The sequence below is a fragment of the Hylobates moloch genome, unplaced genomic scaffold, assembly GCF_009828535.3.
Source record: "Hylobates moloch isolate HMO894 unplaced genomic scaffold, HMol_V3 SCAFFOLD_19, whole genome shotgun sequence".
Lineage (NCBI taxonomy): Eukaryota > Metazoa > Chordata > Mammalia > Primates > Hylobatidae > Hylobates > Hylobates moloch.
The window spans coordinates 24,019,994-24,047,648 of NW_026652294.1; the positions used below are offsets into that span (position 1 = coordinate 24,019,994).

A 27,655-nucleotide genomic window follows, 5' to 3' on the forward strand; every position below is an offset into this window, starting at 1 on the left:
TGCAACCTCTGCCTCCTGGATTCAAGCAATTATCCTGCCTCAGCCTCCCGAGTAGCTGGAACTACAGGCACCTGCCGCCATGCCTGACTAATTTTTGTATTTTTAGTAGAGATGGGGTTTTACCATGTTGGCCAGGCTGGTGTCAAACTCCTTCAAGTGATCTGCCCACCTTGGCCTCCCAGTGTGCTGCGATTACAGGTGTGAGCCACTGTGCTCAGCCTGTTTTTTCTACTTTATCCCCAGCACCTGGAATAATGCCTGGCACATAGTATGCATTCAATAAAGATTTGTGGAATGGGCTTAGAATGTAGAAAGCTACAAAGGCTATCACTCCCAATATCATAGTGAGAAAAGCTGGATAATCTACCAAATTGTAACTTCTGTTGAGCCCATCAGAAAGCTGAGGTTGCAAGGCAACCAAGTAACCTCAGCGCCAAAGAGAGACAACAGAAGCCTCTCCAAAGACGGAACATAAGAACCCCTTCACCTTCGGCAGAGTGCAGGAGAAAGAGGTTATTGCCAAACTAGTTGGCAACAGGAAATCAGCTATAATTTTAATTAAGTCTTAAAGGCCAAGTGTAGGTTGGCATGTGAGTTTGGACTAGCTGGGGGCCTCAGATACAGAGGGAGTTCACATTCATTCATAAGCCCTTTTTAATAAACCTCCACCAGAAACCGTACTTCACAAGGAAGATGGGGACTGGCAAAGAGCCCGGAGAGAGACCTTTCTGTGGGGTAGGCATCCAGCTGCTGAGGAACAGGCACAGACCCCACCTGGTTCCTCTGGACTCTTCTCTTCTAAAAAAGCAGACCCGGCTCAGTGGCTTATGGCTGTAATCCCAGCACTTTGGGAGGCCAAGGCGGGCAGATCATCTGAGGTCAGGAATTCAAGACCAGCCTGGCCAACATGGTGAAACTCTGTCTCTACTAAAAATACAAAATTAGCTCGGTGTGGTGGCGCACATCTGTAGTCCCAGCTACTTGGGGGCTGAGGCAGGAGAATTGCTTGAACCCGGGAGGCGAAGGCTGCAGTGAGCCAGGATCAAGCCAGTGCACCCCAGCCTGGGCGACAGAGCGAGACTCGTCGCAAAAAAAAAAAAAAGAAAAGAGAAAAAAGCAAAAGCAGAGCAGTAAATTCTCTCTGTCTCAGGGAATGGGCAAAGATCTGTTGCTGCCAGGGGAGGGGTAGAAACACAACCCAGTAATCCAAATTCAAATGCAAAAAAGGAGGGGAAAGAGAAGCAGAATCCCTCTACAATCCAGGGCTTTGCCATGAGGATGGTGGGAATGTTGAGAAAGCCCCACCCTTGAGCATCCTGGGCTACACATTTTTTTTTTTTTTCTTGAGACGGAGTCTGGCTCTGTCACCCAGTGCAGTGGTGTGATCGCGGCTCGCTGCAACCTCTGCCTCCCAGGTTCAAGCAATTCTCCTGCCTCAGCCTCCCAAGTAGCTGGGATTACAGGCACCCGCCACCACACCCAGCTGATTTTTGTATTTTTAGTAGAGATGGGGTTTCACCGTGTTGCCCAGGCTGGTCTCAAACTCCTGACCTCAAGTGATCTGCCTGCCTCAGCCTCCCACTGTGCTGGGATTATAGGGGTGAGCCACCACCCGGCCCAGTATTGTCCCTTTTGTAGAGTATTTGCATTCTAACTCTCTTTGCTGTTCGTCTTTCATGAAGAGATCCTGGCATAGCTATGGCCAAGTGAAGCAGCATCGTGTTTATTTAGTTCATTTACTGTTTAATAGGAGCTTGCTGAAAGCCAAATCCCACCCTAAAGAGAAACCAGACATGGCTACATAGTAATATGATGAATCACAAGTGAGAATACACACAGATCCTGTCCCTTGCCCCTGGAAGACAACACCTGTGGACTTTGCTTAGTGCCAGGCGAAAACAAGTGAACGCTATCTCTTTGACATGTTCTTTCTGTATAGGCCAGATACATTTGAAATGAACTTACTGGGGCCGGGCGTGGTGGCTCATGCCTGTAATCTCAGCACTTTGGGAGGCTGAGGCAGAAGGATGGCTTCTGGCCAGGAGTTTGAGACCACCCTGGGCAACATAGCAAGATCCCACCTCTACAAAAAATTAAAAAATTAGCGGGGCGTCATGGCGGGCGCCTGTAGTCCCAGCTACTCGGGAGGCTGAGACAGGAGGATCACTTGAGTCCAGGAGTTCAAGGCTGCAGTGAGCTAGGATTGCATCACTGCACTCCAGCCTGGGTGACAGAATGAGACACTGTCAGTAAAAAAATAAAAAAATAAAAAAAAATAAGGCCAGGCACAGTGGCTTACACCTGGAATCCCAGCACTTTGGGAGACCAAAGTGGGCGGATCACTTGAAGCCAGGAGTTTGAGACCAGCCTGGCCAACATGGGAGAACCCCGTCTCTACTAAAAATACAAAAATTAGCCAGGGGTGGTGGCGTGTGGCTGTAATTCCAGCTACTCAGGTAGCTGAGGCATGAGCATCGCATGAACCCGGGAGGCAGAGGTTGCAGTGAGGAGAGATTGTACCACTGCACTCCATCCTGGGTGACAGAGGGAGACCCTGTCTCAAAAAAAAAAAAAAGAAGAAGAAAGGAGGAGGAGGAGGTGGAAAGAAGAAGAAAGAAGAAAGCAGAAGAAGAAGAAGGAGAAGAAAAGAAAAAGAAGAAAAGAAGAAAGAAGAAGAAGAAGAAGAAAGAAGAAGAAGAAGAAGAAAAGAGAAGAAGAAGAAACAAAATAGTGACATATGAAACCACACAGATGAATGTCAGATGAGTCATGTGAAGTGAAAAAAGATAAGGCTACATATTGCATGGTTCCATTCATATGGCATTCTGGAAAAGGTAGAAACAGAAAACATATAAGTGATTTCCAGGGACTGGGGGGTGTAAAGAGGGGAGATCCACCTGTTGGGGAGGTGATGGAAGAGTTCTATATCTTGATTGTGGTGATGGGTTATGTGATACGGTTTGGCTGTGTCCCACTCAAATCTCATCTTGAATTGTAGTTCCCATAATCCTCATGTGTCATGAAAGGAACCTGGTGGGAAGTAACTGAATCATGGGGGCAGTCACCCCCATACTATTCTCATGATAGTAAATTCTCATGAGTTCTTACGGTTTTATAAGGGGTTATAAGGGGTTTTCCCCTCTTTGCTCAGCATGTCTCTTTCCTGCTGCCATGTGAAGAAGGACGTGTTTGCTGCCCCTTCTGCCATGATTATAAGCTTCCTGAGGCTTCCCCAGCCATGCAGATGTGTGAGTCAATTAAACCTTTTCCTTTATAAATTACCCAGTCTTGAGCAGTTCTTTATGGCAGCGTGAGAATGGACTAGTACATTACATAACTGTATACATTCATCAAAACTTCAAGAACTGTACGCTAAAAGGAGTGTATTTGGCCTGGCGCAGTGGCTCACGCCTGTAATCCCAGCATTTTGGGAGGCTGAGGTGGGTGTATCACGAGGTCAGGAGTTCCAGACCAGCCTGACCAACATGGTGAAACCCCCTCTCTACTGAAAATACAAAAATTAGCTGGGTGTGGTGGTGGGCGCCTGTAGTCCCTGCTACTCAAGAGGCTGAGACAGGAGAATTGCTTGAACCCAGGAGGCGGAGGTTGCAGTGAGCCAAGATGGCGCCACTGTACTCCAGCCTGGGCAACAGAGGGAGACTCCATCTCAAAAAAAAAAAAAAAAATGTATATATAAATTATACCTTAAGAACTGAGAAAAATGGGAAACAAAGCAAATGCTTAGCAACATGGGACTTACAGCGTGAGTATCATTCAGCCACTAAACAGTACACTTCACGCATGAACAACTTGGGCTTGAACTACCTGGGTCCACTTACATGTGGATTTTTTTCTTTTCTTTTTTTTTCTGAGATGGAGTCTTGCTCTGTCACCCAGGCTGGAGTGTGGTGGCATGATCTCAGCTCACTGCAACCTCCACCTCCCAGGTTCAAGCAATTCTGCCTCAGCCTCCCGAGTAGCTGGGATTACAGGTGTGCGCCACCATGCCTGGCTAATTTTTGTATTTTCAGTAGAGACGGGGTTTCACCATGTTGGCTAGGCTGGTCTCGAACTCCTGACCTCATCCTCCCACCTTGGCCTCCCAAAGTGCTGGGATTACAGGTATGACCCACCATGCCCAGCCAGATTTTTTTCAATAAAAGTTACACTTGAGTGTGCCAGCCTTTCCTGTTGCCCCTTCCACCTCCTCTACTTCTTTCACTTCTTTTTTTGAGACAGGGTCTTGCTCTGTTTCCCAGGCTGGAGTGCGGTGGTGCAATCATGGCTCACTGCAGCCTCGACCTCTCAGGCTATAGTGATCCTCCCATCTCAGCCTCCTGAGTAGCTGGGACTACAGGTGTGCGCTACCATGCCTGGCTAATTTTTTTTAATTTTTGGTAGAGACAGGGTGTCCCTATGTCACCCAAGCTGGATTCTAACTCCTAGGCTCAAGTGATCCTCCCACCTTGGCCTCCCAAAGTGCTGGCATTACAGGTATGAGCCACTGTGTCTGGTGTTTATTTTTAATTGAAGTATATTTAGGAACATAAGAAAATGCTCATGATCAAATGGTAGGAGACCGAAGTAGGGTACAAAACTATATTTACAGTACGATCCCAATTTTGTAAGCCACATACACATTGATGATGATGATGATGATAAGAAAACAGCACATGTGGCTGGGCGTGGTGGCTCATGCCTGTAATCCCAGCTACTCGGGAGGCTGAGGCAGGAGAATTGTCGAACCTGAGAGGTGGAGGGCACAGGGAGCTGACATCACGCCATTGCACTCCAGCCTGGGCAACAAGAGTGAAATTCCACCCCAAGAAAAGAAAAGAAAAAGAAAACGGCACATGTGCATATATATGTTAGGAAAAAGACTAGAAAAAAATACACCCCAATGTTAGCAATGTAACCTCTGGAAGTCAGGATCACAGATAACTAATGTTTTTCTCAATACCTTTACTAAATTTCCAAATTTTCATTTGAGCCTTTGTTCCTTTTACAATCAGGAAAAAATAATTAAGATTGCTATTGGAAAATACTATAAAGGGGCAGGGCCACCTGGCTGTCTTTGCCCAGAAGCGGCCAGTGACTGTATATAGTTCATGTGCCCTGAGGCGGCTGCCTTGGTGATCCGAATGCTGTTGAGCTCAGGGTCTTTTAGGTCCTCGTACCCTAACCCTAACCCTAAGGCACTCTGGGTTTGGAAAACCAAGGCCCAGAGAGTGGCCTGTGTCTTCCACAGGTGTCTGGGAAGGGCTGGGAAGGGGCGCAGACCTTCCCTGCCTCAGAGGAGGCTTAGGGAAGGGTGGGCAAGGGAGGGGAGCAGAGCTGGCAGCCATCACTCTGGGAACACCTTGGACTGTGAAAAGGGGTTGGGGAAGGAAAGCTTACAGGGCACCCACAGGCTGGGGTGCCCACCTGGCAGGGTCTTTGGCTTCTGAGCACCCCTTAAGTTATCCTCACTTGATCATCCCTGTTTTTGTTGTTGTCGTTGTTTTGAGAGAGTTTTGCTCTTATTTCCCAGGCTGGAGTGCCATGGCGCGATCTTGACTTACTGCAACCTCTGCCTCCCGGGTTCACGCGCTTCTCCTGCCTCAGCCTCCCAAGTAGCTGTGATTACAGGTGCCCACCACCACGCCCAGCTAATTTTTTGTATTTTTAGTAGAAACGGGGTTTCACCATGTTGGCCAGGCTGGTCTCAAACTCCTGATCTCAGGTGATCCACCCGCCTCAGCCTCCCAAACTGCTGGGATTACAGGCATGAGCCACTGTGCCTGCCAGTCATTCCTACTTTTCAGCAAATGAAACCCAGGCATTTTCCATTTGTCTGTGGTCCAGCCTCCCGCCCAGGTGGGGACTCAGGGACACTTCCTACAGGAAGTTGGGGAACGGCTCAAGGATTGAGCAGTGCTCTGATCTCTGAGGCCTTGGAGCCTGCGTTGGGAGGCCTGAGACTTCTAAAACCCACCACACATTCTCAGAAGACAGCTCAGGCCCTTTGTCTCTGGCTATCCCATCGTGGTGTCAGAATAACGCAGGTCCTTCTCTGAGCCTACCAGAGTTTCCCAAGGGCAAGACTGGCTTCTCTTGTTTGTCCTGGCACCGCTGAGTCTCACACACAGTATGTGCTCAATAGATGCATGGTGAGTGAATGATTGCCCAATGGATACATAAGGACAGCCAGCTGATCTCCCACCAGGTTGGGCCATTAAGGGGTCAGGCCTTGCTCAGCTTTCCGAACCACGTGGTCTGTGCCCACGGGGAAGTCACTGCTTCCTCTCACTTGTCCTGTTTCCCCATGAACTACGAGGGGGTTGGTCAGGTGGTCCACACACCTTCCCAGCCTCCCCCATCCCTATCCCGATGGCTTGTGAGTGGGTTCCCTCCAGGCCTATCCAGTGCCTGAGGCCTTGGCGCAGCCCAGGCTGCCCAGTCGGGCCTTCACTACATGTTACTGAGTGGGCCAGGATCTGGCATCGGAGCCCAGAGCAGAGGCCAGCCCTGTTCTCCATCTGCAGGGACCTCCGAAGGCCCAGTTTTAGCTCAGGCTGCAGCAAAGCCAGATCCCTACTCCGGTCACTTGGCAGCACTTGCTCACCCTCCCGACATTTCTGGGGTGTGAGAAGGATGGAGAGAGATGATGAAATATCCCCGTCCTGAGCTCCAGGGAGCTTTAGCCCAGAAGAGGGCTCTGGGGCTAACGCTCCCCCTAGTGTCAACTCAGGGGCCTTGGGGACCCGAAGAGGTGTGGACAGTTGGTGGGAGCACTGATCCAGGCTGGTGGCTGTGGGAGGAGGGAAGGGCAGCAATGGACAGCAGAGAACCCTGGGACCCTGCCTATGGTGTCACTCATAATCATGACAATGACCGGCTCCTGAGTGCCTGTGGCCTTTTTCTTTTTTTTTCTTTTTTGAGATGGAGTCTCGATCTGTCGCCCAGGCTGGAGTGCAGTGGCGCGATCTCGGCTCACTGCAAGCTCCACCTCCTGGGTTCATGCCATTCTCCTGCCTCAGCCTCCTGAGTAGCTGGGACTACAGGTGCTAGGCACCATGCCCAGCTAATTTTTTGTATTTTTAGTAGAGACGGGGTTTCATCGTATTAGCCGGGATGATCTCGATCTCCTGACCTCATGATCCACCCACCTCGGCCTCCCAAAGTGCTGGGATTACAGGTGTGAGTGACCATGCCCAGCCTTTTTCTTTTTTTGGGACTGTCTCAAGAGCTCTGTCGCCCAGGCTGGAGTGCAGTGGTGCAATCATGGCTTACTGCAGCCTCAAATTCCTGGGCTCAAGCAATCCTCCTGCCTCAGCCTCCCAAGTAGTTGGGACTAGATGTATGCACCACCATACTCGACCAATTTTTAAACTTTTTGTAGAGACAGGGTCTCGCTATGTTGCTCAGGCCACCTTTTCTTCTTGCTCTAACTCTCCAACTGGAAAAGTATCACTTCTACTTGGGGAAACTGAGGCCTAGAGACAAGGTGACGTTTCCAAGCTGGCCCCTGAGGGCAGGGCAGGAGAGGGGAGGTGGGCAGTTAGAGGCCCTGCCAGATCCCTCACAGGGGGACAGGGTGATCTGGCCTCAGAGTGGAGGTTGCTTCATCCAGCTCAGCGGGGACCGTGGTCTTGCCACGGTGTTTGGGCAGTGACTGAGGCCAGGGGCACCAGGAGCCTGCTTCTGACCCCCCACCTTCCCTCCCAACCCCGTTCTGCCTGTTTCTCTGCAGCCTGGGGCTGTGGGCCGAGCCGGGTGTCCGCCCTGCGCTGCAGGCCTCCAACTCCTCAGAAGCTGGGAGCAGGGGACCCGCCACCCCTCAGACAAGGAGGCTGGGTGACAAGGATCTGTCCCCTACCCTTGCTGAGCTGGGACAAAGCCACACTGCAGGGGCAGCTGCCTGCCTTGCTCCTCCCAGGTGCTCTGTGAGGCCCCATGCCCAGCTGGAGTGCTTTTCTGGGCAGCCTTCCCAGGGCTCGGTGAGCATGGCCACAGCCGCCCTCATGTCTTGCTTCTCTCCCGTCTTCAAGCCAGTCAAGGCTGCCAAGCCAAGCCTCCTCCCTCCTCAGTTTCTCCAGCGAGAGAGGGGTGGTTCCTCAGGGATTTCGCTCAGTGCTTTGGGCTGGCTGAGACTCTTCAAGAAACCTGGCTGGCTCTTGGAGCCTCTGTTTCCTCCTCTGTAGAATGGAAATGGGGAGACTTGCCCATACCCTGTGGAGATGTTTGGAGATGCAGATAATGTAAGTAAAAAGTGGACAGCACACAGTAGGTGCTCAGGAAGATGTGCTCAGAGTTATGGGTGATGCCAGTCTTGTCCTGCTGTTTGGGCTGGGGCAATAGGCGCCAGCCGATGCCCGCACCGTGGGGAAGCCCAGGTCAAGCCACAGCAGGTCTTGGGGAGAAGGGAACCCCAAGGGGCTTAGGTGCCTCAAATCCCCAGCCTCCAGTTTGGCAGGGGCAGTGGGCCATGGCCTTTTGGGCAGGGGTCCTGTGCCCTGGATCTTGCCCAGCTCCAAAGCTAGTAAGCCCCAGGGAGGCCACCCCCACCAATGAAGTGGGCGTGAAGACAGATGATGGCAAAGGGACTTCCATATGCACGAGATCAACTGTTTATTGATTTTTTCCTAAAATACTATACATTTAAAGGAACTCTTAAACTGAAAAGACTTGACAATTTTTGGTAAATCTGTAGCACAGAAATGAGGATTTCTGCTGGTAAGTTCTCATGACAGACAGACACAGACACAGGTCCACTTTCCAAGCAAGACATCTGCTCACTGGAAACGGAGTAAATGCATAGCTCGTGATGGCGGCGGGCACTGCTGACTTCCATAAAATACAGGTTCTCCCCCACCCCCACCTGCCCCATGTGACCACAGTGTAGCTCTGGCTGCAGCACCTGCTCCCTGGCGACTCTGGGCAGCCGCAGAGACTTGTGCTGTGGGTAAGACCCAGCTTTTGTTTGTGTACAAGTAATACGACGACTGAAATCTGCAACGACTGCAAAGATGCAGGCACTTTTACAGTGTTCTGCTACGGAACCAGGACAAAGGCCCGTCAGAAGCCGGACCAGCAGTCAGCCGGTGACAAGCCTCCCTCCAGCAGGCACCATGTCAGGGAGGCCCCAGGCCCACTGAGCCCGGGAGGAGACCCAGCCGGCCAGCCAGACGTGTGCCTGAATGCCACAGACTTCAAGCAGTTTACAAACGAAACTCACTGTTAAAAGCTGTTAAATCTCATTAAAACAGTAGACAAGTGCTTTAGATTCTCTGAATATCAAATAATATATACAGATATACACTGAGACATGACAGTCTAATATAAAGCATCTTTATCTACAGATGCATTTGCTTGAAAAGTTAAGTCTTCTTTTTAACTCTGAATCACTGATAAAATTGTTAATTTGCAAAAGAGTACAGTTTTAAGCAAGAATAGAGTGAAAATAATTTTTAAATATGGCGATTTGGGGGAGTTCTACCTAAGATTCTATCTAAAGCTTCCATTCAGATGCCCAAAAGCACGAAGAGCATTCCCAATAGAAACCCGACCATAACCCGGTCCCACCCTCCTGCCATAATTCCTTTCCTCAAACATTATCTGCCACCTGAGGCTAAGCCTACACAGGGCATGGGAATAGGGAGATCGTTTCCTCAAGACTGGTGCGCATCAATCTGTGCCATAATTTAAGTAGAAATGAACAGAACAGGTATATAAAAAAGGATAACTGTACACAGCCTTTAAATTAAAAACCTCAAAATCTTCACTCAGAAAATGGGATGTAAGCTTGTTCATTTAAGTTGCAGGTGATGGACTCGTCAGAGAGTAATCAGTGGAACAAGATCAGTGTAACCCACCATTGACTTGGAAAGGAGAGACAAAGTCAAGAACATAGAGATCTATGATAGGCCAACAGGCACAGTGGGCGGGGAGGGGTGGCTATTTCTGTTGTTCTGCGTCTTCCTGCACTCAGATCCCTCCAGCTGCACTCGGAAAGATGCCAAGTCCCAGGCGAAATGACCAGCTCATCTGCCTTCCAGGAACACCATGAAGCCAAGAGCAATGGAACCATCATCTCTTGCAGGAAAAGGAGTGGATGCCCACATGGCTGGCTGAGGCTCCTGGGCCTGCCACCTCCGTCCCCCCGCTGGCCTGTCCCCTGGCTTATCACTGGATCGCCTCCACATAATTTGCTGGGTATAGGCCAACTTGCCCGTTGTCCAAGCGTCCCTTGCACCAGCCCTGCTCATCCTCGTCCTCCATCTTGGTCAGCTCGTCCCCTGCAAGACAAAGTGGGAGCCGTCTCCATGAGAGCGTGTGACACTGACGGTGGGCTACAGAGCCGCATTCACGAGCTTTGGGCCCACAGAGGGTGGAGGGCCAGGCATTCTGTGGCAGGCAGGCCAAGGGCCTGGTCATTTCTCTACTAAATGCATTTTAAGTTGCCTCTTTGGTCACAGGCCTCTGACAGATCTAGAGATGACAGTCTCACACAGTAATTTAGAGCAAGCTGCTCTCAGCTGCCACAGTGGCTCCCACTGAGACTGTGGCGTCGAGCTCCGTAGGGCTGTGCCTGCCTCACCACCCTGGCCAGGTGGCAGGAATCCTCCCTCGGTCGTGCCCTTCCCTCACGTTGGGCCTCTTCTGTCCTCCCCACCAGGGCCCCGGCCGCCTTTCTCCCAGCAGCTGTCTCTGGGGTCTCTCTGCCTTTGCTAATCCCTCTCCTCTGCAACTTCCAGGCTGCGAGAGGGGAAGGGACCATGTCTGACAGTCATACCTGTCATTCTATCCCCAGCACCTGGCTGAGGACTTGTGCCCGGTGCCATGTGTCCACCCTTCCTGACACCCTGAGAAGGAGCCCCTGGCGCTGTTCTGGAATCTCCCTGTGGCTCTAATGTATTAACATGGTTCCATTTATCTTTTGTTTGTTCCAACCTGATGGACCTCCTACTTCTGGCCAGGCCTCGGGTAGAGGAGGAGATACAGAGATGAGAGGAACTGACGGATCCTGGTCTCAAGGAGGCAGACTAGGGTGATGAGGGGGAGGTGGCACTAGGGTGGAGCCCCAGGTCTGGCACTTGCCAGGTTAGGGAAGCAGAGCAGCTCAGAGCCCAGGGGTAGGCAAGGGCCTGTGCGCTTCTGGCTGGTAACTCACTGCAGGGAAGGCGAGCTGGGCCTGCTGGCTCGGACCTCGTCAGGAGCAAGCAATTGGTGGGAAAGAAATAGCCCCAGTGCTGTTTTGCCTTTATTGTTAAGTTTGTAGTTTTTGTAACTCTCTTTGGCATTTTTTGGTCCATTTTTCAGAATTAGATGCAGTTTTCCCCCTGGTTTAGCATTTCCCTGATGCTTTGGATTTTGTATGGCAGCAATGCTGGTCAAGATGCCTGCGGGGCTAATACCTGGGGCTTCCAGTGCTCCCTGGACTGCCTGGGCTCAAATCCCACAGCCACCACTCACTGGCTGGGAGACCTGGACCAACTGCCTCCACTCCCTGGGCCTGTGGCCCTCATCTGTGGACTGGGGGTGCTGTGTAGATTAAGTGTAAAGAACCCTGGGAGGGCGGGACATGCCTAAGCACTGGCTCCACCTCCCACTGTCCTGCTGCTTCTGCCAGACCAGCGCTCCTGCAGATCTGACCCAGAGACATCAGGAGCAGATGCAGGGGCCACAGGGCAGCAGCCACGATGAACCACCATCTCTTCCCACCGCTTCATGCCTCGGGCCCCTGGCGTTTCTTTTGTCCCGCCTTCATTGGGTTGCTGTGCTCTCACAGGCCTGCATCCAGGCTACCGAGGCTAGGATGAGGCCTGTAACCCCACACTACCATGTGGCAAACAGCCAGAGCACCGCAAGAGGCTTAAGTCAAGCCACATTGGCTGGGAGCTAATTTTGCATTGTTAAAAAGCAGGATAACACAGAAAATAGAACGGACAGGAAAGCTTTCACGTTGTGCAAATGTGAACTGGTGATTACAAGTTTCATTTCAAACAGTTTGCTTCTGACAATTTACTTGGATCTGGAAGAAACATTTTAAATCTACAAAATTACTGTCAAACCCAATAGGAAGGATTGAAAAGGCGTCAGAAATTATAAACAAATAAACCAACAAAGTCAGGGGTAACAACCCCAACCAAAGATATCAGAAACTGGATGAAGATGGCTTAAAGGCACATCAAAAAAAAATCCAAAAAACCAAAAAAACCCAACTTCTCAAACTCGGCAGAGGCAGCTGATAACCAGCCCAGGGGAATGAGTGTCTGGGGACAGCAGGCTGGCACTTTGGGTGCTGAGGGGAGAAGGCTGAAGGCTGGTTAGAAGCTAGGCCATTGGGCACAGCCCCCAGGCCCTGGCTTCCCTGCTGAGTGAGGGAGGGGTTGGGTGGTGGTGGTAAGGCCGCCTTTCCCACAAGTGTAGCCTAGGGGCAAGGGCACACTTCAGCCTGTGTGGGTTGAGTTCTGGCCCAGCTTCCCTCTTGGAGTGGTAGATGCTGCTTTTGGGGGAGCTTCACAAAGAGGGCAAGAGAGAGGGAAGAATCTGGGTTGCTGTGGGTCTGCTTTGGCCCTAGGCCACTCCAGCTTCCTTAGGTGCTAAGATAGCAGTTTTCTTTTTCTTTTTTTTTTTGAGACGGAGTGTCACTCCATCACCCAGGCTGGAGTGCAGTGGTATGATCTCAGCTCACTGCAACCTCCACCTCCCAGGTTCAAGGGATTCTCTTGGCCTCCCCAGTAGCTGGGATTACAGGCGTGCGCCACCAGGCCTGAATAATTTTTTTATTTTTTTTTTAGTAGAGGCAGGGTTTCACCATGTTGGCCAGGCTGGTCTCAAACTCCTGACCTCCAGTGATCCTTCGGCCTTGGCCTCTCAAAATTCTGGGATTACAGGTGTGAGCCATCGTGCCCGGCCAAGATAACACTTTTCAAATTGAAGATGTGAAAAGCCATTTTGGTAAACTGCAAATGCATTAAAAAAGATTCCTAGTTGGGTAGGGTGGTAGTGCACATCTGTGGTCCCAGCTATGCAGGAGGCTGAGGTGGGAGGACTGCTTGAGCCCAGGAGATCAAGGCTGCAGCTGCTGTGAGCTATGATCGCACCACTGTACCCCAGCTTGGCACCGTGTCTCTATTAAAAAAAAAAAAAAAAAAAAAAAAAAAGATTATCATTGAAGACCATTCAAAAAAGAAAAAGACATTGGACAGAAAGTCTTCACAGGCAGAGCACATGTAATCAGGATCCAGGCTGTTTTATAAAACTATGGTTTCTGCTCCTAGCAACACAGGTATGTGTGTGGGTTGGTGTGTGCATGGTAGGTGTGGGCAGGTAGGTGTGCACACACACAAGTTGCTGCCTGAGACAAGGCCCCACCTGGTCCAGGGGCATGCCAAGTGCTACTCTGGGGTCTGGGCAAAGCTGTGGCTCTCCTGAGGGCTTCTCTGGCAGTTGGGGACCCCTAGAGAAAGGCTTCTCTCAGGGACCTGCAGGGCTAGCAGCTCCCAGAGTACAACTGGGGGAACCTGGTGGTCCTGGCCAACAGCTTCTCCAGATGCCCTTCTGTGTGACTAGCCAGTGCCCTGCAATTCACAGCCTTGGCCCAGCAAGGGGAGGAGTCTGGGCACTGGCTTGGGGGCACCTCACTATTTCTGAGTCTTGCCACTATGCATCCGCTACTTTTTTTTTTTTTTTTTTTGAGACAGAGTCTCGCTCTGTCACCCAGGCTGGAGTGCAGTGGCGTGATCTCGGCTCACTGCAAGTTCCGCCTCCCGGGTTCAAGCGATTCTCCTGCCTCAGCCTCCTGAGCAGCTGGGACTATAGGCAGCCGCCACCACGCCCGGCTAATTTTTTGTATTTTTAGTAGAGATGGGGTTTCACTCTCTTAGCCAGGATGGTCTCCATCTCCTGACCTCGTGATCTGTGTGCCTCGGCCTCCCAAAGTGCTGGGATTACAGGTGTGAGCCACCACACCCAGTCTACACTTTTTTTTTTTTTTTTTTTTTAAGAGATCGGGTCTTGCTCTCTCTTCTAGGCTAGAGTACAGTGGTATGAACATGGCTCACTGCATCGTCTTGGGTTTAAGTGATCCTCCTGCCTCAGCCTCCCAAGCAGCTGGGACTATAGGTATGCAACACCACGCCCAGCTAATATGCTACTTTTGTTTGTTTGTTTATTTATTTGAGACAGGGTCTGTTTGTTTGCGACAGGGTCTCGCTCTGTTGCCCAGGTTATTTATTTATTTGTTTGTTTGCGACAGGGTCTTGCTCTGTTGCCCAGGTTGGAGTATAGTGGTATAATCATGATTCATTGTAACCTCAATCTACTGGGCTCAGGTGATCCTCTCACCTCAGCCTCTCAGACAGCTGGGACTACAGGCATGTGCCACTAAAATTAGACCAGGTAATTTTTTTTTTTTTGAGACAAAGTCTTGCTCTGTCACCCAGGCTAGGGTGTAGTGGTGCAATCTCAGCTCACTGCAACCTCCACCTCCCAAGTTCAAGTGATTCTCCTGCCGCAGCCTCCTGAGTAGCTGTGATTATAGGCGTCCCGCCACACGCCTGGCTCATGTTTGTATTTTTAGTAGAGACAGGGTTTCACCATGTTGGTTAGGCTGGTCTCAAACTCCTGACCTCAAGTCATCTGCCTGCTTCAGCCTCCCGAAGTGCTCGGATTACAGGCATGAGCCACCATGCTTGGCCTAATTTTTTGTATTTTTTGTAGAGACAGGTTTCGCCATTTTGCCCAGGCTGGTCTCAAACTCTTGGGCTCAAGCGATCCTTCCACCTCGGCCTCCCAAAGCTCTGGGACTATAGGCATGAGCCACCACATCCAGCCAATTGGCTGCTTTTGACAATGAAGCCAGGGCACTGGGGAAGGGCCTGCAGTGATTCACAAGTGAAACTAGTAAGAACTTTTCCAGACTTAAAAAACAAAAAAGACCCCCCAACCTGCAGGTTGGAAGCCCTCCTCCCCTGGATGCTGGGGAGCCCACCTACCAGCCTTGAAGCTCAGCTCATCGTGCTCCTGCCCCTCATAGTCATACAGGGCCCGGACTCGCACTTCCGTCCCTGAGGTGGCATCGTCATCGAATGGATTCGAGTCCCCATTGGCATCCGTGGAGGAGAAGGGGTTGTTAGACTCATCGTCTGACCAGTCGGTGGGATAGCTCTGGGTCTTCTCGTAGCTGCTCACACTGCAAGAAAGGGGAGGCCACAGGGCCCTCAGCACAGGGCTGGCAGAGGGTGTGAGGCCCCCGCCCCCGCAAGGGGAGGGCACTGGAGCCTTGGGGCTCAGGGCTCCTTCCGAAGGAGCATAGGTGGAGCCAGTGCTAGTGCGAGTTCATGCCATCCACACTCATCCTGAGCCACCAACAGGCTTTCCAGGGGCAGGCGGCTGGAGATGCCCACAGCAGAGGCCAACCTGGGGCCTCGCTCTCTAGTCCCCAGCACAGACTGTGTGTGGTCTGTTTTCCTGTCATGCTGCTAGGGCCTTGAAGGGTTAACAGAGGACAGAGAAAAAGCAACTGAAGATTGTTAGTTGTGCCCTCCCCGAGGAATGGGGGTACCAGAGAGCCTGTGCATCAGCAGGCGGTGGGCCAGGGTGCAGCACACCAGGTGCCTACTTCCTGCAGAGCTTCGTGCATTGCTGAGTGCCGAGGGGTGAGACCCCTGGACAGAGAGAGAGAGAGGAAGAGAGACAGAGCGAGCGAGGTGGGGCCAGAGGAAGCGTTTGTTCACCAACTTTTTGGCCTTAGTGTCCTCCTTCTCACTGACGGTGCTGCCCGTGTCGTCCTCATCCTCGAAGGGGTTGTAGCTGGACTGTGACTGCGCAGACTGGGCGGGGTTGCTCGGGACATTAAGGGTGCTATGGAGAGAGAGAGCTTTCAGGGGATCCCAGCTCTGCAGGGGCCTGTGAGGGTCCTGGCAACTCCTAGCTGCAGGATCTCAAGAGACAAATCAGCTCCTCCTGTGACTAGAGTGGACCGTGGTGTTTCAACAGAAAGGTTACTATGGCAGAATGCAGGCAATACTTCAGCTGTGAAACACGGTCCAGGAGCCTAGGAGAGGACTTGGTTTCCCTGTTCCTTCCTTGCACCTGGAGACAGTCTGTCCAGAACAGGGGCCCTGGGGTGGCGGGTGACAAGCCACAGCTGGAGCAAAAGTGGTTTCCAGGTTCAGGGCTTCTCCCCTGTCCTGGCTCCCACCACTGTAAGCTGGGGGGTCAAAAAGCCCCTTAGGGTCTCCTCTGAGAGTGACAGTCTGGGAGGGGCCGGCTCCCATGGATGAGTGGGAGAGGGCTCTGAGCTCTTTGGACCACATGGCCTCCTCCTGACGACTAAGGGGTTCAGGGCTCACTCTTCTGCTCTGTGGGGCTGGAGCTTCCAAAATCAGGGCCTGCTGCAGTCTTTTCTAGATAGAAAGAAGGATTCCTTTGGTGCTCCAGAGGAAAATCCAGTCGTGCAACTGCCTACTGTGTGCCAGGCCCAGTGTGGGAACCAGAGAGATCTGGGCCAAGCTCTGCCTGAGGGCCGGGAGCCAGGAGCTGAGTTACGCACTACGAAGACCATAGGGAGACCGTCAGGCAATCAGGCACCAAGGGCCCTGGCACCCACCAAGTAACTGATCCTAGGACTGGGCTACCCTGGCCAGCAGCACCTTCTACTTCCAAGACCAGGGCCTCAGGGCACAGGCCCCCAAAGCACTGGATGGACGGCTCAGCCTGAGCACCCACCACCCCAGAACCAAGGAAGGGAGACGAGGACATGCCTCCAATGCCACCAGAGTGATCCTGAGCGGCCAGTAACTGCCTCATCCACTTCAGCCTGGCAAGGGGTACTGGACCTAGGCCTGCTGGAGGCCAATATCCAGGCCACATGTCTGAGCTCACCGGCCCTCCTCCCTCCTTGGCACCTTTCTCTAGCAGACTGTTGTGAGACGGCACTGGTGGGGGCGGCTGGATTGTGCAGCAACTCTGGCCAGCCCAGGGCCCCCAGGGTCTCCTCTGAGGCAGTGTTTCTTCTTTCCCATTCCCACCCCCAAGCATACAGGTGCCGGCCTGATCCCTGGGACAGGCACTTACTGCCGAGCCCACCCGCCCAGACAGTGTGCACAGCAGCGGAATGACGACAGCCACACCTGCTGGGGAGCCTGGGTGGGGGCTTCAGTGTCTGGGGTTGCAGGAAGGCCATGGGAACATGGGCCGAGCCTTCTTAGGAAGCCCCAGTATGAAATGACTATTACTAAGTGTCACATGGAGGCCTCTGGGCAGGTCCTGTAGGAAGACCTCCTCTAGCACACACTTTACAGAAGGTTCTAATGACCACAGTGCCACCCTTATATCTCTCATTTTCAGCCAATGACTAAATGAGAAATAACCAATGCTCCTAGTGAAGAGGTAATTTGGAAAGGAGATGCCTGGCAGTCCTCTCCTGTCCCCCCCTTGACTGGCACCTGCACACAATACAGAGTGAGCATGAACCTTGGCAGGACCTCAGCTGCCTGAGGGAACCAGGGTGGCACCTCCACCAGTGTCCGGGCAGGGCGGTGCTATCCCTGGGGACATGAATGCCAGCCCTGTCATCAGCTCCTCCCCGTTCGGGTCTGAAGCTCAGGGCCAAGGCTCCCTCTCTGGATCTGTCGGCAGCTCTGGCACCAGGCAGGAAGATGACCTTTCCCGGAGATGCCCCTGGGCCACGGCCCACAGAGCTCAGGAGCCCAGGAACCTCCCAGGTGTCCAGGCTGGGGCTGCCCTGGACCATTCAGATTGCCCGGGGGCCCCCCCATGAGACGGCCTCTTTTGGATGGAGGTGGTGCCCACTCACCTGCTGGGCTTATTCGGCAGAGACTGGTCGCCTGTCTGGTTGATGCCCGTCAGGGTGACGCCATCAGTGGCCTTCTTCTTCTCTCTCCGGCTGAGGGTTCGATTCAGGTCTGCGGACCACTCCTAGGCAACAGGTGCCGAGGAAGAGAAACCGAAGGTTCACTTGCTGGAAGCCACGTCTGTCCTCAGTTCCTACCCAGGGAGCCTGCAGTTGGCTCTGTGCGTCTGATGTGTAGACTTGGGCCTCTGCTCTCCCTGGTTTCCCAGAAGACCTCAGGCTCCCCATGCCCCACTTATGAACCCAAATGACCTGAGCCCCTCCTCACTGTTCAAAGCAGGGGCTCATCGGGGGTCTGGAGGCTGGCACCTCTATAACCACCCCCAGGCCATGCTGCCCGCCTCCCAGAGGACCAGCGGGGGTGGTGAGGACCAGGGCAAGGTCCGGAGCCTCCCGTTCCTGACCCTGCCCACCAAGGTTCTCAGCCCCAGCCCCCTCAGGCCAGCATGGGCCCCTGTGGCCTCCCCAGATGTCTGCTGAGCCTCCCAAAGCAGACAGGAGCCAGCCTCTGAGGCACCTGTCCTGAAGTGCCGAAGATCCTTTGCATCAATGCCCTAAATTGTCCCTGGGCCACAGGGTCAAGACAGTTGGCTTCGGAGACCTGAGCAAGCCTGCCATACGGAAAAATGGGCCCTGGACTGCAAATAAAACCAGGGCTAGGTGGCTACCAGCTGACAGAGGGGCAGGCAAGCGGACTTTCAGTCTCCAAAGAGCAGGGCCCTCCCCTGTGTTTTGCTGCCCTGGGACTTTTCCTCTGTGATCTGAGCACATGCTGGGCCTAACGAAGCAAAGCAGAGTACACTCCTCCCAGAAGCCTCACGAGTTCCCGGGTGGCGAATGGGCTTCACCAACTGCACTGAAAATGGACTAGGGCAAAACCATGAAAGGAGACTGTGTCTTGATTTTCTAGAAGAGTCTGTGCATGCCCGTGTGTCTGACTGCATGCCTGCAGGTGTTTAATGAGCTCTCCTTTCCCCACATCTCCACCAGTTACCAGACAACTCTGATTAAAACTTGGTGTGGCTGAGTCCACAGCTCTGCTCACACGTACTTACAGAACTTTCGGGTTGGAAGCCAACTTAGAAGCATCCTGTCTAACCTGTCCATTTGTCAGATGAGGAAACTGAGGCCCAGAAAGGCAACATGACTTGCCCACGCAGTGTGGGTGGCAGACCTGGGCCCTTGACCCCAAATCTGGGTTACCTTTTCGTCCATTAATTATTTTCTGACCAAAATAGGTTGACTGAGAACTCAATTGGAACCTCAGAGTTCTCCACAGTGACCTCTGAATATAAATTCATCCTGATTGGGTGGCTTCCAAAGGCCAATGGGATCAACACCATGCCAGCGCTGAAGGGAAGGGCCGGCTCTCAATATCCCTGACAGCAGCGCAGCCTCAGCTGAACTGCTAGGAGCCTGGCGGGGGCAGCACACACACCCATGCGGGCCACAGACACCCTGCACGGTGTATGGCACTCTATCAGTTAGCCGAACGCAGACACTTACTTCATCCTTGTGGCGTGAAAAATAAAAACAAAGAATTGCATTAGAGAAAGACATGGTCCCGTAACAGCTGCAAACGTGCGCAGAACGAACGCACAGGGGCTGGTTCCCAGCCCATGGACCCACAGAGAGAAGGGCCCCCTGGGCTCCGGCTGGGACACCCTCCAGGAGACAGACTGTCAAATAGTCCTCCCCACTGTGCCCCTCTCTGAGTATAATGGGCACCTCTAAGGGACCCAAGCGAATTTCACAGGTGGTTTCCTGTGCCACTCTGGGAGCAGCAAATCCTCGCTGTGTCTGAAACCCCAGCTGTGCATAAAACACATCAGCCAAGACTTCCTGGTGTGTGGCTCCAGAGGAGAGGCTGGGCCTTGTGCTGTCCCCTCTAGGGCCACTTCCACTCCAGAAGGCTCTGGCCCTCCACGCTCTCTCAGTGCCTCTGTGGAAGGGGCACAGCTGCTCTGCCGCCTCCTACCGGGAGCAAGTCCTGGGGCTGGCGCAGGGGAGTGCTCGGCGGCAGGGCCCACGCTGTCATTTGGAGAAACCTTTCTGTTAAGGGCCACAAAAGAAGTGCAGGAGTAAGGACTGACAAAACTGCAGGCTACGAGGCACCCAGGAGGTTTCTGAGTGGTGGGCCTGGGTCAATAGCCCTGCATGGACAAAGTCACCATGTTCCCCAAAAGCCCCCGACAGGAGATGGGTGCTCCTGTCATTCCCATTCCACACGTGGGAAAACTGAGTCACAAAAAGGGCGAATAGTTTGCTCAGCTTCCCACAGGTGGTCAGAGGTGAGCAGAATCTGAATGCAGCCCGGGCTCTGGCCGCTGCTGAGTTGGGGAAGCCACGAGGCCCACGCCCATGGCAGAGGTAGTCGCCCTCAGCATCCCCGCTGGGGCAGTTGACGCCACGTGCTTCAGCCTCAGGGGCAGCAGGACCTTTGCCCACTGCCTTCAGGGTGCCAGGTGGGGCCTGGTGACCAATCCTAGAGCTAGGTGAGAGCTGAGACCCCCAGGCCCTTGCATTTCGAATGTAAAGATAATGAGAGCTTAGACCCACATGATGAGAAAAGAAGAACATTCATTTTGAATCAGGATTCACTGCGTTTACTGCCTGGAGTAGGGAAAAGTCCTTTGTTGGAAGGGTAAGGAGGCTGCCCACTGAGACCGCCTCCCCTCCCCTGGCCCACTGTGAGGGGGGCACTGCGGCTGCTCCCTTCCTGGCCATCCCACGGGTGGGTCAGGGACCTGAGGTCCTGTGTGCCTGCGGCTCCTGGGACTGACTAGGAAGGAAGGGAATGCCAGTGGCCAAAAGTGACAGTCAAACATTCCCAACTAGAGAGGACATAACTGCAACTTCACGAGAGGTTCAGAAGGCCTTCGGTAATGCCTGCGGCCCCCCCCAGGACTCTATGCCAGAACTTGGTCTGTACTATAGCTATGCCTAAAGGTTGCCTGATAAACAGGGCAAACACCAACATAGAGTCTAGAATGAGAAAGACATCGTCTAGCAACTCTGTGGGCCCAGGTCCTCTTCCAGGCTGATGAGGTCATGGGCATACCCTCCCCTTACCTCAAACTGCGGCCAGTTCATGGCCATGCCTGGCCCGTGATTGGCTCGGAACCACCTCAGGTCCTCCACTGCATCAGCCGCTCTGATGCTCTGCTCCAGGTCATGGTAAATGGCTTTGTAGCTAAATCAGAGAGAAACATGGCTCTTTTAGAAGGCATGGGCCAGCTACCATTTGTCCCAGCCCAGTGCCAGCCACAGCAGGTCCCGTGGTCTCTGCCCTCTGTGAGTTGGTTTCACAGACAGAGCCAGAACACTCCTCCCTTGGCTAGGTAGAAGATCACGGGCTGCCACATGCACAGATGGCTTCTGACAAATGAGCTTTAAATCAAACCAGCAAAGCAGGTGGCAATGAATGAGCCCTGCTCTGCATCACATATGCAAAAGGCACTAGCAGGTGGGCTGTGTGGGCCACCACTCTGTGTGGTCCCATTTAACTAGGCCCAGAGTTGAGGAAGAGAAAACTGGAGCGTGTTAGAAAGTACCCCTCCTTCCTCATCTCTGTCAGAAAAGCTTTATACCCAGACTTGCAAATGCAGAGTGTGAAGATGACCCGGTGCTGAACACACCCACCACCAAGACAGGGTGGGGGCCGCCTTCCGGCTGGCAGCCATCATCGGCTCACCTTCCTAGGAAGCTGCCCTGCAGGGGAAGAGTATGGATCACCACTGGACCTGATATTTTCACTTAGAATCTTTATGGCTGCTAAGTCATGTACTTTCTCTGGGCCTCGGTTTCTTCCTCTGTTGAGTGGCCATGATCCCCTCCATCAAGGGTTGAGTTGTGTCCTTCATAGGAGACATGCTGGAGTCCAAACCCTAGTGCCTCGGAATGTGGCCTTATTTAGAAATAAGGTCTTTATAGAGGTAATCAAGGTAAAATGAGGTCACTAGCAGGGGCCCTAATCCATATGACTGGTGCCTGTATTAAAAGGGGGAAATCCAGACACAGAGACAGACAAGCATCCACACGATGGAAGTCACTCCACATGCAGAAGAGCCTGACACAGGCCAGCCCCACCCTGCTCCTACCAGCAGAGCAGCCTCGGGCAAGTCATTTAATCTCACCCAGCCTCAGCTTCCTCGTCAATAAGATGGGGTCAGTACCACCCACTTTACAAGACTGTCATAAAAATGGAATGGTGGCAGAGCAGCAGCGGTGCAGTAACTGTTGCTTTTGATGATTTTTATACAGAGGGAGACAAATGGAATGTGTCTCCTATTAACAGCAAGCCTTGACCTGTGATGCGTCCCTACACAGTTCTGCTAGATGGATGACAGTAATCCACGTCCTTGACCAGAGCCAGGACCTCTGCCCTGGTGAAGGCATCACAGAACCAAAGATGAGGAAAGCACAGAAGAAATAGCACAGCTTCCATATCACAATTCAGAACCAAGTCTCAGAGGGTATGTGCTGTCCTGGGGGCTGAGAGCCACTAAGCAGTCAGCTGATCACAAAAGGCCTCAAAGAAAGACTGTCCCGGGCACAACCAGCCCAGGAATGCCAGATTCACCCCCAGCGGATCTTAGATATGCCAGCTGCGGCCGGGCATGGTGGCTCACGCCTGTAATCTCAGCACTTTGGGAGGCTGAGGTGGGCGGATCACAAGGTCAAGAGATCGAGACCATCCTGGACAACATGGTGAAACCCCCGTCTCTACTAAAAATACAGAAATTAGCTGGGCACAGTGGCGCATGCCTGTAATCCCAGCTACTCGGGAGGCTGAGGCAGGAGAATCGCTTGAACCCGGAAGGCGGAGGAGGTTGCAGTGAACTGAGATCATGCCACTGCACTCCAGCCTGGTGACAGAGCAAGACTCCATCTCAAAAAGAAAAGAAAAGATATGCCAGCTGCATTGGCCCTAGCTGTGGCCCCAGAATGGGCAATCTCCCTTCCTACCCAGACCTGTACGTGGAGCTGGCAGAGTGGGCCCGGCCTTATCTGCTTGGGCCAGCAATTGGCTGGGTCAGCCAGGCTTTCCAGAGGTCCAGCCAGCCATGCCTGCAGCTGCAGAAACACTCAGCAGAGGGGCCCTCCCTGCCATCCAGATTACAGAGAAGTAGGAGGCCCTGAGGGCAGTGAGGAGACCTCCTGACGAACGCGCCATCCCCAACTGGGAGCAGCATCTGAGTTTGCTTCAAAAGCACTTTCCGTTGACTTCAATGATGTGTGTGTTTTAGCTCAAAGGAAACTTACCCAGTCACATTGGACAGGTCTAGGTGCTTCTGAACCTCCAGCAGAACCTCCCGGAAGAAACGAAGGCGTTTCTCCTCGAACTGCTGGCACTGCTCAAACACCTGCTCCATGTTCTCCATGTACTGGGGTGTGCCCTGGTCGAGCTCCTTCAGGGACTTCTCGTACTTCTCTTTGGTCTAAAGGAAAATCCAGGCACAAGACAAAGGCTCATTTCCATTCAGCCCTTGGCTCACCCTGCCCCTGGAGTGTCTCAGGCCTCCCCAGATTCCAAATGCAAAGAAAAAACAGGAGCTCTAGATTCTGACAGACTTCAAGTTCAAGTCCCAGTCCCTCCACTCCTGCAAGGTAAATCACACTCCTGCCATCTGCCCTGTCTCTCAGCTGGAGCAAGGCCCAGACAGGTAGATACTGGCAAAGGGCAGTCTCCCCAGAGCTCAGTGTGTGTGGCCTTGAGCGTGCCACACGCCCATGTCCTCTTCTCCCTGTGGGGAAGGGCTGTGCCTGGCTACCCTCAAGCCTCAGATCTGGCCCACAGCAAAGTTGGTGCTGGGGCTGAATCCTGCAGCTCTCTTGCAGCCTCACTGTCCTTTATTAGATGACGACATCTCTCCTTCACAGTGTTCTGATATGTAATGATAGGCTGCAGGAAGAAGGCATTCAAAAAAAGTCCTCCTTCCCTTGTCCTTCAGCCCACTCCGTCCCCCTCACACAGCTGCTCCCTCCCAGATTGTCCCAAAAAGGGGTTTTACAAGGCAGGAAATGTTAAAAGCAGGTGTGGCCTATCTCAAGAATATCCAGGGGCAGCTAGAAAATGTGTAAAATTCCTAAGACATGGCTAAAGTGGGCACATTGATCTGGTGGGGACGTGCCTCGAGGTCAATGACCTCACACTGGTACACACTTCCCCGCACCCCCTCATCTCGGCGTGCAGGGCCACCAGTTTGGTGGCCAGGTGGTTTTGTTAGTTGGTGGGATCATGGTCGTGTTGGCCCCCTGGGGTGGGTGAGAGATAGCAGGGCTGGGGCCACCTATTTATTGCAATTCTTTCTACTATGGGGGTAGTCACAGGGCTCCACTCAGGTCTAAGCTTTGCTGTTCCTAACAACATGTGCAGGGCCTTCTGAGGAAGGATGGAGCACTTCCCGAGACACTGCAGGCCTATGGGGCACCCTCTCTGCCCCCAGCTGGGACTGAGTCTACCCTGCCCATGTGGCTCCCCTCCCAGATGCTCTCCTCTGACTCATGTGGCTCAGAGCCCTGCGAGACTCTGCTTCAGGCTCCAAAGCAACTCCTCTTCTTGAAGCCTTCCCCAGCCTTGTGATACCAGGTCCCACCCCGCCCTCTAGGGCCCTGACTCCTGCCCCTTTCCCCTCTCCTGGTATCCGGGTCCTTGCTCTGCTTCTCAGCCTCCTAAGATGGCTGGGCTTGGGTCCTCTGTGCCTACAGGAAAAGGCCACCCCTGCCAGGGCTGGGGCATGCCCAGCAGGGAGAGAGCTCCACAGCTCTGTGGCTATTCCCCTATTCCCCACCGCCATCCACACTGCCCGTGCCCACTACCTGGCAGCCCTGCATGGGAGCCTAGCTCAGCAGCCCAAGACACATAGCTGTGGGTTCAGCGCCCAGCATCCGGAGGATACTGCTGAAGTGACACAGAGCAGCCCCATCTCAGAAGCCTTCAAGACACAATAGCCTCCTGGGAGCTCTCAGGGTACTCAGTGGCAACAAGATGCTCCACCTCTGGGCTGCCCCTGCCCTCAGCCTGTGCCGTCCCTGTTAGCCCCAAGTCCTGCCCCCAGCACAGGCCAGGTACTGAGCAAGGTCATCACTGTTCTGGAAATCCCCTTGCAGGGCATAGAAAGTTCTCAGCGAACACCCATGGAGTAAAACAAGAGGTGGCCTTCACCCTTAGGTGGATTGTAGTATTTTAGCACTAAATGCAAAAAGTTCTTTTCTGATGGATGCTACAAGATGTAGTTGATGGCTGGTAAGAAACATGAGAGTACATGTGCAACCAGTCAGCAGTGGTATGTATCTATGTATGTATGTATGTATGTAGGTATGTATGTACCTACCTACCTACCTGCTTTAGAGATGAGGTCTCACTCTGTCACCCAGGCTGGAGTGCAGTGGTGTGACCACAGCTTGCAGCAGCCTTGAACTCCTGGGCTCAGGCAATACTCCTGCCTCAGCCTCCGAAGTAGCTGGGACTACAGGCACATGCTACCACACTCAACTAAAATTTTTAATTTTTTGTAGAGATGAGGTCTCACTATGTTACCCAGGCTGTGTGCTGGATTTTGGAAACTGCGTCAAGAAGGGTGGTGGGGCAGGACTGGCCTCCTCTCCAGAGCTCTAGGCCCACAAGGACCTCTCACATCCTGCAGTCACTGGCCAGACCACAGAGGCAGGGAGGGTCCCAGGAGGGAACCCACTACAAAGTGTCCCAGTCATCCTGCCAGACACTTACGTCCAACCTCGCGCCCTGGGCCTGTTCTGCAAAAGCCTGAGTTGATGTTCTGGGTGGCAGTCAAACATGAAAGGCCTCTCTTCCTCTCCATCTCCGTCTCCCTTTCTCTCACACAGGCACGCCCCTGCCCAACATGGAGAAGCCTCATCTTTCCTCTAGGCACCTTTTTGGGCACCTGATTCCCTGGGATTCTGGCAAAGGCCCGAGAGTTCTCCGGGACCTTGTGCTTCTTGAGCCCAGGTGCCCCCCACTCAGTAGTTGGTTCCAGGCTCCTCACCTGATCCCACCGTGGAGGCACCTGGGCTGCTTCAAAAGCCCAGATTCCTGGCTCCAGCAATGGGAGTGAGAGGGGTTTCCCAGAGGATTCTGACACTTGGTCTGAGTGACGAACTCTCGTATAGATGACGTGTTCCCCTTGCTACGCCGACGGCATAGCAGTGAGGAACAGTGGAGAAAGGGCATATGTATGGGCTTGAGGTCAGAAGTTCCTGCTCTCACCTGCTGGATGGCACATGACTTAACCTCTCTGATCTTGGTTTCCTCATTCACAAAACAGGGATGCCACCACCTAACTGACAGGGGCCAGAAAAGGTTGGTGGGTAGTGAAACCAGCTTAGGCCTCCTGCCTCCCCTCTGCCCATGTCCTCTTCCTGGAATGCAGCCTCTCTCTACCTCATTCCGTCTCTCTCTGCAAATCCTGGTTGGGAATCTCTTCTCCAAACACTGAGGCAGGGCAGGCCCTCGGCAATGACACCCCCCAGCCCTCACCCCTTATGGCTGAGCAAAGGAGGGGAGGTGGGGCCGAGGGCTGAGCCCCTCCCTTCCTGTGAACTTTTAAATCACAAGACGATGACGCTGTCTAGTCTTAAGTCCTGTGACTCCAGGACCTTCCAGGCAGAATCACTTATCTACACTTGTGGAGCACATAATAGTTTACACAATGATTTCTCATTAACCCATGGGGCAGAAAATCTCCCCTTCACAACAGAAATGGAAGGGCACCCAGGATGCCACAGTGCCTGGTCACGGTCTCTCCTTGGCCAAAGACCACCCTTCTGCCACCCCTGGCTCCACAGCGTCTGCCTCACTTTTGGGGCCTGTCACTGTGGAGACTGCGGGGCCCCTCCATACCCCTCCCACCTGGCTCCCCCAGACAAGCGCTCCCAGCCTGCAGTCCCTCCCCCAGGTATCTGCCCCCAGCCCCTCTCCCTACACAAGCAGAGCAATCCTTCTAAACCATCTCACCCTCCTCACCTCCTCCCTGACCCCACCCAGGCTCAGGCCTTCCTCAGTGGCTCCTGGTCAGCAGCATCCTAAGCTCCTTACTCAGCCCGGCTGTCCAGGCCACTGGTGATTTGGTCCTCATAATCCTCCATACCAGCTCACACCACACCCATTCACACCCACCACTGGCCACCACCATTCACACCTGCCACCAGCCACACCCATTCACACCCACCACTGGCCACAACCATTCACACCTGCCATCAGCCACACCCATTCACACCCACCACTGGCCACGCCCATGTTGGCACAAGCAGCTCCCTGCAGCAATCCCAGCTGTCCTTGTGTCTCTGAGCACCAAGAGCTGTCTCTTACCCCTGGCTTGCCCAGAGCCTGGCTCTGCCCCTTGACTGAGCAGGTACAGTGGCTATGGTGAGGTGAGGTGCTAGGGCACTCACCTGTGGCCTTCTTGAGGACAGGGGTGTGTTTTATTGGCTATTTATCCCTCTATCTACTCATTCACCCAAGCAGTTACAGAAGGCTATGTGCCAGACACGTGAACAATTGACACGGTGACACTTGACGTGTAAAAACAAGTGCACAATTTACCTTAAGAACATCTTGCTTGCACTTTTCTATTTTGTCTTGCAATTTCTTGAGCTGTTCGGGGTTGAGGGATGGGTCTGCCTTGCTGTTGGCTTCTCGTGAGATCGCCAGCTTCTCCTCTTTGCACGCTGCATGGTGGGCTTTCTTTGCTGCTTCTACCTACAGGGAGAATGAGTTCCTGAATGCCATGTCGCTGGGAGTTCAGTATCCTCACTAGAGGTCACACAGAC

The 27,655-nt window shown here is 53.1% G+C and overlaps 1 protein-coding gene across 6 annotated transcripts in view; it reads right to left on the bottom strand.

Annotated features, from left to right (window-relative positions):
* Nucleotides 1–8,586: 8,586 nt before the first annotated feature.
* PACSIN2 (protein kinase C and casein kinase substrate in neurons 2) overlaps nt 8,587–27,655 on the bottom strand; it is a 144,967-nt gene continuing 125,898 nt past the window's right edge. For 5 of the 6 annotated variants that reach the window (XM_032139553.2, XM_058431238.1, XM_058431237.1 and 2 more), the window contains exons 5-11: nt 27,429–27,584; nt 23,129–23,304; nt 20,936–21,056; nt 17,807–17,928; nt 15,727–15,849; nt 14,982–15,178; nt 8,587–10,277 (exon numbers count right to left, since the gene is read on the bottom strand). In XM_032139553.2, coding sequence (XP_031995444.1) covers nt 10,165–10,277; nt 14,982–15,178; nt 15,727–15,849; nt 17,807–17,928; nt 20,936–21,056; nt 23,129–23,304; nt 27,429–27,584 — 1,008 coding nt within the window. In that variant the 3' untranslated portion in view covers nt 8,587–10,164. The remainder of the gene's footprint in view (nt 10,278–14,981; nt 15,179–15,726; nt 15,850–17,806; nt 17,929–20,935; nt 21,057–23,128; nt 23,305–27,428; nt 27,585–27,655) is intronic. The other variant, XM_032139556.2, reaches the window with a different exon arrangement.